The following is a 14,344-nucleotide window of genomic DNA, read 5'->3' as shown; positions in this document are numbered from 1 at the left end:
GAATAGTATACATGAACATCTAGAATAAGGGCCACTGGAATAGTATACAGGAACATCTGAAATAATTTACTGTACAGGGACATCTGGAATAATACACAGCAACATCTGGAATAATATACAGGAACACCTGTGCCGAATAAGGACTGGAGGTCCCACAGTCAAAGTGGGAATCTCCACCAAGCGTGGTGGAGAACGGCAGGGCTTAGATACTGTGAGATTTCCAGATCCAGGCTGTCTGACCCAGAGGTCTGCAACCTGCAGCTCTGGGGCCACATGCAGTTCTTTGGTCCCTCTGCAGGAGCTCTTTGAAGCTTTGACCAAAATTAGCATGATTAAACCTTATTTAAGTCAAATTATTTGTTTTGATATAACAGTTTATTTAATCATATTTAGAAATTCAGCATGCTGGTTTATTTTTTTCTTTTTAACTTTATGCTTTATTACCAGTGGGATACAGTACTTGATTTTTATTTTTTTTTTCACAAATAAAAAGAGGACTTACATACACCTGCATAGTTAATTGTTTATATACTGTATATTTTACTTGGCATACATTATATATTTTTTATTTATTTACAAGGATATGGTCTTTTATTTTGTCCTAAAATGTAAAAATGTGAATAAATGTTAAAACTCATCATGTATTTTCAACTTTACAGTGTCACACTTACTGTCCCCCCAACAAACTCAAAATGGCCCATGGGCCACCAGTTGATAACCTTTATATCTTTGACACATTTTATTGAATAAGCAGAAAGGGTTCTTTTGATAGAAATGGTTTCAGACCCCTGGTCCAACCGAACATTGTAGTGGTTGACAAACAAAAGAAGACGGTGGTGGTGATAGATGTAGCAATCCGAAGCAACTGTAACAGCAGAAAGAAGAAGCAGCTGGAGAAATACCAAGAGCTGAAAGAGTAAATAGAGACATTGTGGAAAGTCAAGACCTCAGTAGTCTCAGTGATCACTGGAGCACTCGGTGTTGTGACCCCCAAACTAGAAGAGTGGCTCCAACAGATTCCAGAAATAATCTCAGAGATCTTTAAGAGCACAGTCCTCGGACAGCTCAAGGTTCAAGGATGATTTTTTTTTTGGTCATCATTTTGTAGTAGTCAGATTGAGGACAACAGAACAACAAGATTCATGAAGGAGGATCTTTGAAACCAGATAAAACCAGAGGAAAGGACAAACCAGCTCAGATTGATAAACATAGTCAGATTGATGTCGGGGCGTCATTTGCGCCTCTGTTCATCAATTTGATGTCTGAGAATTAGTCCCACATTCTGCTCATCACGTCAGGTTGATCCTGTTGTGTTAGCTCAACCCTTTTCTCCTCTTGTCTGGCCAGTGTTTAATGCTCTGATTCCCCCTGCACTTGTCTTGATGAGCTGATGTTTTTGGGTTAGTTTACCCCTTTGCTTGACTTGTCAGCTTGATGTTGATCTGACTGGAAAGTTGTGGGATCACCAGTGTTTTGCAGCCATAAGCAGAGATCGTTTCACCCTCTGTCCTGGGTTGAACATATCTCTGAACTCTGTCTCGAGATGAACTCCAGGGATTGTAAAGATGGAAACAGCTGAGAGACAGAAAATGATTAGTTGACCTTTTAGTATTTATTTATTTATTTAACAAATTTAAACAACACGACGGAGTATTAGGGTCACGCTAAGAAAAAACAATTACATTACGAACGAGAATAAAGTTGAAATAATACGAGAATAAAGTTAAAATAAGATGAGAATAAAGTCATAGTATTATGAGAATAAAGTTGTAGTATTACAATAATAAAATCACAATATTACAAGAATAAAGTCAAAATAATACGAGAATAAAGTCGAAATAATATGCGAATAAAGTTGAAATAATTTGAGAATAAAGTCAAACTAATACGAATAATACAAAAATAAAGTTGTGGTATTAAGAGAATAAAGTCAAAATATTACTAGAATAAAGTCGTAGTATTATGAGAATAAAGTTGCAGTATTACAAGAATAAAATCGTAATATTACGAAAATAAAGTCATAATATTACCAGAATAAAGTTGTAGTATTACGAGAACAAACTCATAATATTACCAGAATACAGTCGTAATATTATTAGAACTCCGCCATGACTGCAGTAAAATGATGAATATTGACGTCAGCAGTACAATAGCGGGGGCCCAAAGCACAGTAGCATATGGATTCTTATGATAAGCTGAAGCCGTATGGCATTGTAATTAATGGCTGCATTGACGGATTTACTTGTGACATAATATGGACAAGGCAAATTTCATAAACATTGACCCAAAAGTGATCGTGGACTACTTAATGAACACGGTGACTCATATTGGAGGCTGTCCACAGCAGGTGAAAGCCCACCCAGGATGTATTATGACTATTCTCATAATATTATGACTTTATTCTCATAATATTGTGACTTTTTTCTCTTAATATTGTGACTTTATTCTCGTAATATTGTGACTTTATTATCTTAATATTGTGACTTTATTCTCTTAATATTGTGAGTTTATTCTCTTAATATTGTGACTTTATTCTAGTAATATTGTGACTTTATTCTCTTAATATTGTGACTTTATGCTCTTAATAGTCTGACTTTATTCTCATAATATTGTGACTTTATTCTCTTAATATTGTGACTTTATGCTCTTAATAGTCTGACTTTATTCTCATAATATTGTGACTTTATTCTCTTAATATTGTGACTTTATTCTCTTAATATTGTGACTTTATTATCTTAATATTATGACTTTATTCTTGTAATATTGTGACTTTATTCTCATAATTTTGTGACTTTATTCTCTTAATATTGTGACTTTATTCTCTTAATATTATGACTTTATTCTCTTAATATTATGACTTCATTCTCATAATATTATGACTTTATTCTCCTAAGACTTTATTCTCAAAATTTTACGACTTTATTTTCGTAATATATATATTTTTTCTTAGCGTGGCCCCAATACTCTGTTGTAAGACAAGATCGTGAGTATAGTCATGTAAATATTTTTGAGCTCTCAGGTTGTGACACAGCTAAAAATTGAAACCTGGAACAATCTCTATGGTTTTCTGTGTTTTGCTGCTGACAAGAAGCCTTAAAAATAATAAAATTATGATTAATAACTAAAACAAACCCATTACTACCTAAACTATTAATAGCTAATCTCATGTTCACAGCACATTTTCTTACACATGAACATGTACATATAACATACCGAATACGCAAGGAGCCTGCAGTGTCACACATATATTTGATGCTGCCTCTGCAGGCTCCATAACATGGACAAGTAAAGCCACTTTGATCAAAACATAATCGTGATAAACATAAGACAGCATGTAGAACCATGTAGAACAGATCAAGAAGTTTCAAACTATGTATCATTATGATCTGCTGGAGTTTCAGAAATAAAATGCAATGCTAAAAAAGAACAGGTCACGTTAAGCTGTGAACAGGTATGTTGCATGTCAGCATGTCTGCACAATCTTACTGTCTCTAAGGTGCATGATGGAGATAGGAAGTGTGCTGAAATATGGGTGCTGTAGAGCTTCCTGAGCCGAGAGCCGCTCTGAGGGAACCATCACAAGAATCTTCTGAACCAGGTCTTCAGTTTTGGAAGGCAGCTGTTCCAATCTGATCCAGATGAAGACAGAGAGTAAATAAACTGTTTCAAACTTTGTCTAAAGACTTATTACTTGTCCCGATAGACAATTATGCTGCTATAGGCGTAGACTGCTGGAGGACAAACTGACCACATATCCTCACTCTGCTGCCCTCTTTACTTGTATTGAACTGATTGTAATTATTGATTGACAAAAACCAAAAACCAGGAGCAATTAAAATAAAAGTGACTGAGACAAGAGGTGATGATCTGACAAAGCACAAAAACAAACAAGCTTGAGGGTTGATTAGCAAGTGAATGCAACTGGAATCAGTGGTTGCCAGGAGTGTGGCAGGGGATACAGGGGAGCAGAGGAGAACTAAGGCCAATTAATAAACATAAAAAAAACTGCAAGGCTTAACATGTAAAAGAAATACAAATGACTAAAAAACAACTGCTGGCAGAAAACAACTGGATCATTGACTGATACATAAACTGAAAAACAGGGATTTGCAGAACATTAAAAAGAAAACAAATCAAAACACCTAAACTGTGACACATGCAGAAGAAAGACCTGCTAGCATGTTAGCATATGTGTTGATTTAATAAATAATGAGCACCTACTAGCATTTATAAACCAAACACATAACATACCAAGTCCATATGCTACATAGACACGTTGCAGTTGTGGTTAGCTTACCTTTTCCACACAGTTCTAAACAGCTTTGGCCTCCAGTGTTGAAACTGTTCTACAGAATCCCAAAGAACAGAAAAAAATTATATATATATATATATATAATATATATAAATATATATAAATATATATATATATAATATGATATATATATATATATATATATATATTATATATATACCTGAAAATGAATAAAACCAAAATATAAACTCAAATAAATAAATACAAAAAAAAAACAGGCTATGACAAAAGCAGGTATGAACAGGTGCTCCCACCTGGCCTGTAATAAGGCAGCAGGCTGACTCCATGCCAGCTGTCCTCAGAGGGGACACCCAGGACCTGCAGGAGGTCAGACATGTTCCTGTCAGTAAAATATTACTTATTTACAACACTTTACAACAATAAAAATGTTAAACACAGCAGAGCAATGATGCTGAAAGAATGGCACCCATCCTATTGTAGATGGATCACACTGAGCTACAGAAATACAGTGACTGGGTCTACTGGACTTCATTGGAGTGTCCATAGCTGAATTTATGTGGACTGTGTTTAGATGGATTCAAACCATTTGTACCTGGATTGAACTAGGCAGTCAGTAACTGTCTATAACTGGACTAAACTATGTGTAAACTGATTGAACTGGACCATTTGTAATTGGATTAAATTGGACAGTGTGTAATTGTAATGAACTGCTCTGGCTGTAACTAGATCAAACTGGACTGTCTGCAAATGGGTTGAACTACAACGTGTGTAACTGAAATGAACTGGATTGTAAGTGACCAGTTTAAACTGTATGTAACTGGACTGATCTGGACCTTCTGTAACTGGACTGATCTGGACCTTCTGTAACTGGACTGATCTGGACCTTCTGTAATTGGACTGAACTGGACCTTCTGTAACTGGACTGATCTGGACCTTCTGTAACTGGACTGATCTGGACCTTCTGTAACTGGACTGATCTGGACCTTCTGTAACTGGACTGATCTGGACCTTCTGTAACTGGACTGATCTGGACCTTCTGTAATTAGACTGATCTGGACCTTCTGTAACTGGACTGATCTGGACCTTCTGTAATTAGACTGATCTGGACCTTCTGTAATTAGACTGATCTGGACCTTCTGTAACTGGACTGATCTGGACCTTCTGTAATTGGACTGAACTGGACCTTCTGTAACTGGACTGATCTGGACCTTCTGTAAATGGACTGAACTGGAATGGCTGTAAATGGATTGAACCACAATGTGTGTAACAGAATTTAATTGCACTTTCAGTTACTGAATTGAACTGCACGTAACCACCTGTGACTAGAATGAAATTTATAGTTTGTAACTATAGTAAATTGTACAGTACAATAAACAATAGGCCATAACTGTATGGCGTGTAGAGATGCTGCCTCTCAGCAAGCAGGCCACCAGTTCAAATCCCGGTTGGAAACCTTCTTGGGTGGAGTTTGCATGTTTTCTCCGTGCTGCGTGAGTATTCTCCAGTTTCCTCCCACAGACCAAAAACATGCATGTTAGGCTGAATGGTAACTCTAAATTGTCCCTAGGTGTGCGTGAGAGAGTGAATGGTTGTTTGTCTCGTTTGTCTCTATGTGTTTCTGTGATGGATTGGAGACCTGTCCAGGTGTCCCCCGTCTCTCGTACAGTGACTACTGGACATACACCAGTTACCCCCTGCAACCCGAAAAGGAAGAAGCGGTAAAGATAATGGATGGATGGTAAATGGTAAATGAACTGTACTTATATAGGACTTTTCTAACTAACCATTATACTAAAAAGAGCTTTACAACACAATCTGTGCCCTCATTTATCATCCAAACACATTCATACAGAATTCTACTACATCTCTACAAAGCTAATTTGAGAAAAAACATTTTATAGAGAGTAATCAGTGCTTTAGTTCACAATTAAACATCGATGATGGGATACACATCGGTGGCGATGACGGGTTTAGTACCCTTCCGACTACTCTAACAACTCAACCACAGCCACCCACTGTGCCCATTGTCTAACTAGACTGAACTCCGTATAACTGGACTGACTTGGACCCATTTACTTTTGTCTGTAAGGTTCTTAGGTGACAGTGTTGGTGCTCTAAAAACAATGTAATATTAAACACCACACACACAGTGAGCTGAACTGACCATCCAGATGTTCTGCAGTTGCTCCAGCTCATCAGAACCTTCTGTAAATGCTGGCGACCCCTGCAGCATCTCGACAAAGATACAGCCCGCTGCCCTGATTCAAACACAGCAAACTTAATTGATCGTCACAGATGCAAGGCATCAGTGTTTCGGATAAAGTCAGACAGCAGCACTGACCACACGTCCAGAGCTGTAGTGTAATCTGTAGATCCCAGCAGGAGATCGGGCGCTCGGTACCCCAGCGTCACCACTTCAGAAGAGAATGTCTGACTAGGGACGGACTTGGACCGAGCCAGACCTGAACTCAAAATCAGAGAATACAAAACTGTTCATGTTTGTTACTTGGTGTAAATGCAGGCAGCTCTCTGAGCTGCTGTGAGCCACCTGCAGCTGGATCTCCTCACCAAAGTCCGACAGTTTCAGTTCTCCTTGATAGGTGATGAGCAGGTTGTGAGGTTTCAGGTCTCGATGCAGGATCCTGCGACTGTGGATGTAGTTGAGCGCTCGCAGCAACTGGAACATGAAGATCTGTAACAAAACACAGCATTGTCAGTCCAGACCTCGGATTGAGCTGGGTCTGCTGTGTCCACGTACCCGCACGTTGTGAGAGTGCAGACCTCCAGGGTGCTGGATCATGTACTGGGCCAGATCTGTCTGCTACAAAAACAACATGAACAGTGACAACCATCATACACTGCCCCTGCAGCTACTATACAACATGTCCCACTATTTGTCCTGTTTGTCCCAGCTGCCGAATAGAAATCCAGTTGCTGGGTTTTTATTTAATTTAATATATTTATTTTATATTAGACCCAAATTATTCCATTTCAATCATAATTTACTATTGGCACAAAATACAAAACTACATCAGAACCTGCATCTGGGAAATAGCATGTACGGAAGAGGATTAGGACCACGGTGCAAAATTATTATTATTTTTTCCTTAATTCTGAGGGGGAAAAAAGTCAGAATTCTGAGATTAAAGTCAGAATTCTGACTTAATCTCAGAATTAAAACAAAACAAAAAAAATTAGACCGTGGCCCTGATCCTCTTTCGTAAGTATGCCATGACGTTTAGTAGCAGAACATCATATAACATATAAAATTTACAGAGAGATGAAAACTGGTTTCTGTACAGCGTCTCCTTCAGGTCAGACTGTAAATAATTGAAGACTTGCTCACCACATATTGGAAGACAAATGTAAGCGTCTCACTGGTGTGGATGATGTCATGCAGGAGAACAATGTTGGCGTGTTTCAGGCGTTTGAGCAGAGAAACTACAAACACACAGGTATGAATGCAGATGCTGATGCAGACTTAGCTCAGTGACAGGATGATTTGATTGGTCACCTTCTCTGATGGCGGTGAATGGGATTCCTTCGTCAGTTCTCATACGAATCACCTTCAGAGCCACCAGCTGCCCATTTATCCTCCACAGAAGTAGAAACACCACAGTTAATGTCCAATGATAAAACCAATCCCTCATTATCATCAGTTATAAACTAATTTATTCTCCACAAAGGAAGAGACAGGATCTACAGACGCTGCTACTGTGGATTATGGTTCTTTTTACAATCAGAATATTAGCAGATGATTCTCTGACCTGCTGACACCTTTGTAGACAGAGGCGAATGCTCCTTCTCCCAGCTTCTCCAGACTCAGGTACGACTGAGCAGCTCCAAACTCCAGACCCGCTTTCTGAGACCAACACAGAGTAGAAGCATGAATTGTGGAGCGAGGCCAAGTAATCATTACCAAACATGGCATGTGACTCATCAGCTGACCCGGGTGAACAGCTCCTGCACGCTCGTTGTTCTCAGGTGGTCGCTGTTGCTGCGTCCTCGTGGGAATCGTCTAACCTGCAGAGTGTGGAACCAGTGAGGCTGAGGCCCAGAGACAGATGAGTGGGACTGGTCCAGATCTGCCTAGAACACACAGAGACTGAGACATTTTAAAAATCTCAAGGCATATTCAATAACTCAAAAGCCTTCCTACACTGTAAAAACACGAGATTTTATTCAATTCAGTTTATTTATACAGCACCAACTGATGACAAAAGTCCTCTCAGGGCACAAAACATTCAAATACATTAAATATTTTCAACACTTGCTCTTGTCAAGGGCGGACGCATTTCACCTCCTCTCCCTCTCCGCTTTGCTTTGCTCTGTCCTGTCTGCGAATCTGCTTCAGAGCCTCTCTTCTACAAATCTTCCGAATCATAATTCAGCTATGGATTTGGTCAGTTGGTCCCTCAACACAATTGATAACATTTCTTCGAAGAGAAGACAGGCTTTAGGCGAGCCGATTTGCCCCGTTGGCACGCACGCAGCTGGACATCTCATCGACTTGGAAGACTTGATCTGCTGTCAATCATGGATGTTAAGGACGCATATATAATTGGATTTATAATAACTGCTTTCCTGCTTTTTGGATTTGGATGGTTCCTGGTTTCCTGCTTTTTGGATTTGGATGGTTCCTGGTTTATCAACATTAAAGGAACTCTTAGGCAACAAATTTGGCCCTGGTTAAGCAGCTTGCCTTGTGATGGCTTGGTCCGTGCCTTGAGCACCCAGACTCAAATATTTTTGGCAGGATGGATCAGATCTCAGGGACTACTCTCAGGAACGGTCCAATTGTGTGGTCATTTGATTTAAACATTTCAGAACCAAGAGGACCGACACAGACTCAAGGTAGACATAATCAGTAAAGTTCTGCCTGTCCCCAAAACATTTGTGTTTATCTGAATTTGGCTCCCTGACTGGCCTTGACAGGCCACCTTATCTTAATTCGCTTGGAAGCTCTGTAAACCTTGATGCTCTGCCACTCCCCCCCCCCCCCCCCCCCGCCTCCCCCCCGGACAGCCCCCGCCTCCCACCGAGGAAGTCTACGGACCAATCAGAGGGGCCCGACTGAATAAACATTCTGTCATCATTTCGGGACTCTTTGGATTCTATCTGACATCGACCTTGACAATCCCCGAGAGTGTACGGATCTCTCCAGAGGGGACTATGTGAATTTGAGCAATTTACCACTCTTGTTTTAAATCTTGCAGTGCCTCTGTGTGTTGTCTCTGGACATGCTCACCGCCCTTACATCCCCCACCCCCACGGCAAAATGTTGGCGTCATTATGTGCTTGCGAGTTGTTGGTTTTTTTCATGCTTTTAATCTTCAGCCGAAGATTAAGAGTATGTTAGGAATTTTTTGGCCTCCAAAACCTATGTTGTCACTTTCACTACTTATCGTCCGTCCAAACAGGTCTCATTTGTAAATGATTCTTCGAGGCTCAATGTGATTTATCTGTTTAAATAAAGGTTGAATGAAAAAAGACCCATTAGTAAAGGTTGTTAATGTAAGGAAGAAGCAGATTGTGCTGATTCTTCACTCCATCACATTTTCCCACCTTTGATCCCAGCACAGTTGTCTCATTAAACACCATCCAAACACAACAATAAAACTTTACCCCATCAGACAGCAGGATACTATAATATACCCAAACTAGGAGTCTAAATACTGCCTTATACCCTAACTGCGAGTATAAATACTGCCTCATACCCTAACTGGGTGCATGAATACCACTTATACACCATCGAAGAGCACTGTTACCACTGGAAATACTAACTGAAATTACAGTAAATTTTCTCCACATGAAATACTACTTTAAAGTACAGTGTCTCTGGAAGACAGATGTCGAGTGTGTCTCTGACGTTATGCTTTCTTTGCTCTAAAGGTTCTTATGTGTAAAAATGAGTTGTAATCTGTGACAGCGCTGCACGTTTGTCAGTTTAAAGTTGAAAAGCAATCGACAGTATTTCTGTGTTTTGAAACATTATTGATGCTTGAAAGAATACCTCAGCAGGAAGGGACGTCCAACTTCTTCTGCTTTTCAAGCTCTTCTCATCATCACCTCCGTTTTCCTGCACCTCCTCGTCCTGTTCTTTAGCGCAGCACATCCTCAGCCAACAGCTAAACTCCTTCATGCAACCAGAGCAGTCCTCCATGTTCTCTTTATTTCTTTCTTAACTTATTCCTCCGTGTCTCATATGACTCACATGGTTTAGAACGAGCAGAGTCCTATGACACCCCCCACCCCTCCTCCTCCCCTCTCTCCCCAGAACTGAGGGAAGAACAACAGCCTCCATTCAACGTTCAACACCCAGGAGTGTTTGCTGCCCTCTGGTTCCTCTTTGGTGTGGCTGTTCCATCTAGACCATCAGCTGGACTCTACAGTTCAACACAGAACTGTACATCAATGTCAATTTACTTTTATAGCACATAAAAACAACAAAAACTGACCAAAGTGCTTTACAATTAAGCCAAATTAAAAATAAAAAATCTTCTGCCACTCAGGAAACACAAGAAAGTTAACAGCAAAATACAAGAAACAACTACCGGTACAAGAAAAAAATCATCTCTAACTGGTTATCAGGCTCTGCATGGATCAAACACCAGAGAAAAAAGATTAGTCTTGAGCAAAGATTTAAAAGTCTAAACAGTCTCAGCAGTCTTTAAATGTTCAGGTAAACTGGAGCAGCAACCGCAAAAGCCCGATCGCCTCTGGACTTCAGTTTGGATCTGGGGACACCTAAGAGGAACTGGCTGGTAGACTGGAGTGCTCTTACTGGAATGTAAATGTTAAGAAGATCGCGTGAATATGATGGGGCCAGACCTTTTAAGACTTTAAAAACAAGCAATAAAATCTTAAAATGAATCCAGAAGTGGACAGGAAGCCAGTGGAGAGAAGCCAGGACAGGGGATGTGTGTTCATATTGTCTAGTTGCTGTTAAAAGACTAGCTGCGTTCTGGACAGTTTGCAAACGATGCAAAGATGATTCATCTAAACCAACATACCTGGTACAACATACCAAATGAGAGGTAATAAAAGTGTGAATCACCTTTTCAAGGTCTCTGAAAGGGAGACAAGACTTCATCTTGGCGATGAGTCTTAGTTGGAAGAAACTGGATGTATAAACCTTTTGTCTAATTTAAAAGCACTATCAAAAATAACTCCCAGACTCCTGACAGTAGAGCAGCTGTATGAAGTCAAGGGGTCAAGAGTGTCAAGGACATTACAGTTACCAAAGTTGATGTTTTATTTTCATTTAGATTCAGGAAATTTAGTTTTAACCAGACTTTAATGTTGTTTAGACAGTTCGAGACTGGATTCCGTAGTGACTCAGTTTGATTTAATTGTCAAATGCAACTGAGTATCATCAGCAGAGCAATGAAAGGGGATGTTATGCTTTCTAAAAATGGACCCCAAAGGCAACATGTAGCGATTAAAAAGCAGTGTACTTAAAATAGACCCTTGAAGGACCCCACAGATTAGAGGAGCCACAGATGAATAACATTCCCCTAAATGAACAGAAAAACTCCTGTCAATTAGGTAGGTAGGATCTAAACCAGAATCAACCTGTGCCTTTGATGCCAGCCACCTGCTCAACTCATGACAATAAGATGTTGTGGTCCACAGTATCAAAGGCAGCAGAAAGGTCTAAAAGCACTAAAACAGCAGCGCTTCCTGAATCATTGATTAAAAAAAGATAATTAAAAACTCTTCAAAGGGCTGTCTCTGTGCTGTGGCCTGATTTAAAACCTGACTGGAATATTTCACCAACGCTGCTGGCAGTTAAAAACCTCTAAAGTTGATTAAAAACCACTTTCACTAAAATTTTCAACAGAAAGGCAGTCTAGAAATGGGACTATAGTTTAGTATTAGTTTAGTATTAGAGTGACAGATAGCTTCAAGGTGGAGGTGGGAGTGCATCAAGGATCGTCTCTGAGCCCCTTCTTGTTTGCTTTGGTGATGGACCGACTAACAGATGAGGTCAGGCAGGAATCCCTGTGGACTATGATGTTTGCATATGACGTGATCTGTGGTGAGAACAGGGAACAGGTGGAAGAGAACTTGGAGAGGTATGCACTTGAAAGAAGAGGAATGAAAGTCAGCCGTAGTAAGACAATGAGAGATCCACAAAACTCTTCTGAGAGCTGATGGTTGACACAAAATTTATTTGTGGAACACTTTCAGTTCGCCTAGTTTCCCCAGCCCGATGTGTTCGTCTGACGTCCGTCTAGTTTATCCCTGAGCAAAGAAACATGTTTGCTCCGTTTCAATTTTTGTTAGAAGCAAAGTTGAAATTTCAAGTAACTATCGAAGATGAAACGTTGTTTTTCTCACTCACGTCTCCGGCTTAAAGTGTAAGCCTGCTGAAGGTTGTCGATGGCCTGCACACCTTCTTATCAGCTGTCGTCCTCACTGACCCCTGAAGCAGTCATAGTGACTTTCGGCATGGGCAGTTCCTGGTTAATCCTCGCCTCATGGTGTATCCTGGTCTGATCCACCAGCAAAACCCCAAAAAGATGAGTGAACCCAGCTCTCAACTGACCGAGTAAGGAGCTGAGACTTGTTGACATGAATGCAACTTTGGGTCTGGTTGTGCCATTTTAGCTGATGCAACCTGATCATTGGCTTGCAGTGATAATAAATGGCTTGATCTGGTCACATGAAATAACTTCTCTCAACCAAAATCCAAAGTAAACTACCGGTATTTGTTAAATAGTTAAACTTTGACTAAATTTGTTTGCGTATAAAAGCCTAAAAAATTCCTGCTCAAAGAGTTAATTTAGCTTTAGATAAAAGAGAATTTGTCCTTGACTGATTAATTGTTGCTTAGATTGTTCATTGTACTACTTTTTAAACAAGTTACTCTCCAAAATATTGTATTTTATAATTTGTTATTCAATTTCTTTATTATTGTTGATGATTCTTAATTTACTTATTGTTGTATTAAAACTTCAAAGACAAATGATCCTCCTTTGGATGAATATTCATTTGTTATTGTATAGAATTCCCTAACAGATTCTACTTCAGTGACTGAATTCTAATTATTAAAGGGTGAATATATGAATTAAGTTGTTGCTGATCAGTAAATTGACCTGCTGGTGCCCTGCTTTAAAGAGTACAATTATACAAATAATAAAAGTGTCGGAGCAAGTGTCACCCTTCTTTCTCCATCAATCATATATGCTACAGTGGTAATATGAATAATTATTATAATTACAACTTTTAATAAAACAACATTTATATCAAATGTTGGTTTAGCCAGCAGGTATCGATGTCGCAATATTTTTTGTTAAATTCCAAAAACTAAAACCTGAGGCTGTGCAGGAAGTAGAAAAACTGCTTCCGAAAGGACTTTCAGCATAAAGGTTTGTTGTGCGCTTTAATCGTTAAAAAACAAAAACAAAAAGAAAAACTGAGTGAAACGCATTATTAACTAAACTAATTTTCGTTTAAGTAAGTTCTGTTTTAAACTAATTTGAACAGGAAGACGAATGCCGCGTTGTTCTCAGCCGAATGAAGGAGCGGCGCTTTATTGAGGAACCTGGAGCGGAAACGGAACTTTTCTCCATTTGTAGCGTTTCCTCCGGACGGTCCGTGAGGAGCGCTTCCTTCTGCATTTATTGTCGTAGTTTTTTTTTTATGAACTTCACACGGACTGGCCGAGATGCAGGAAGACTGGCTTCTCTCAGGTCCACGGAACTGGTTCCGCTTACTAGATAAACACGTCAGGGTGAAGGTGGGACCCAAAGAGGAGCACCTGGGCTGGCTTCTCACCGTGGATCCTGTGTCCGCCAGGTAAACCCTCAGACCCCACACAGTCTGGTCCAGGTAAAACCCTCAGACTCCACAGTCTGGTCCAGGTAAAACCTTCCAGACTCCAGTCAGGTCCAGGTAAAACTCTCAGACTTCACAGTCTGGTCCAGGTAAAACCCTCCAGACTCCACAGTCAGGTCCAGGTAAAACCCTCCAGACCCCACAGTCAGGTCCAGGTAAAACCCTCCAGACTCCACAGTCAGGTCCAGGTAAAACCCTCCAGACTCCACAGTCTGGTCCAGGTAAAAC

General features: G+C 39.9%; 2 protein-coding genes across 2 annotated transcripts in view; one reads left to right on the top strand and one right to left on the bottom strand.

Moving 5' to 3' along the window:
• Nucleotides 1-1,462: 1,462 nt before the first annotated feature.
• cdk15 (cyclin-dependent kinase 15) lies at nucleotides 1,463-10,415 on the bottom strand. The gene is made up of 13 exons (XM_037690481.1): nucleotides 10,287-10,415; nucleotides 8,222-8,362; nucleotides 8,041-8,135; nucleotides 7,788-7,867; nucleotides 7,620-7,714; nucleotides 7,032-7,094; nucleotides 6,842-6,965; nucleotides 6,615-6,735; nucleotides 6,438-6,531; nucleotides 4,567-4,630; nucleotides 4,298-4,346; nucleotides 3,487-3,629; nucleotides 1,463-1,575 (listed from the first exon to the last, which is right to left on the bottom strand). Exons 1-13 carry the CDS (start codon nucleotides 10,413-10,415, stop codon nucleotides 1,463-1,465), a joined length of 1,311 nt encoding a protein of 436 aa, XP_037546409.1.
• Nucleotides 10,416-13,884: 3,469 nt separating this feature from the next.
• gemin6 (gem (nuclear organelle) associated protein 6) overlaps nucleotides 13,885-14,344 on the top strand; it is a 1,854-nt gene continuing 1,394 nt past the window's right edge. The window contains exon 1 of the mRNA XM_037690153.1: nucleotides 13,885-14,077. Coding sequence (XP_037546081.1) covers nucleotides 13,947-14,077 — 131 coding nt within the window. The 5' untranslated portion in view covers nucleotides 13,885-13,946. The remainder of the gene's footprint in view (nucleotides 14,078-14,344) is intronic.

This window comes from Nematolebias whitei, chromosome 16 (genome assembly GCF_014905685.2).
Source record: "Nematolebias whitei isolate Nwh7 chromosome 16, NemWhi1, whole genome shotgun sequence".
Classification (NCBI taxonomy): domain Eukaryota; kingdom Metazoa; phylum Chordata; class Actinopteri; order Cyprinodontiformes; family Rivulidae; genus Nematolebias; species Nematolebias whitei.
Note: the sequence above shows the minus strand (reverse complement) of the source record. Positions and strands in the feature narration are given on the sequence as shown.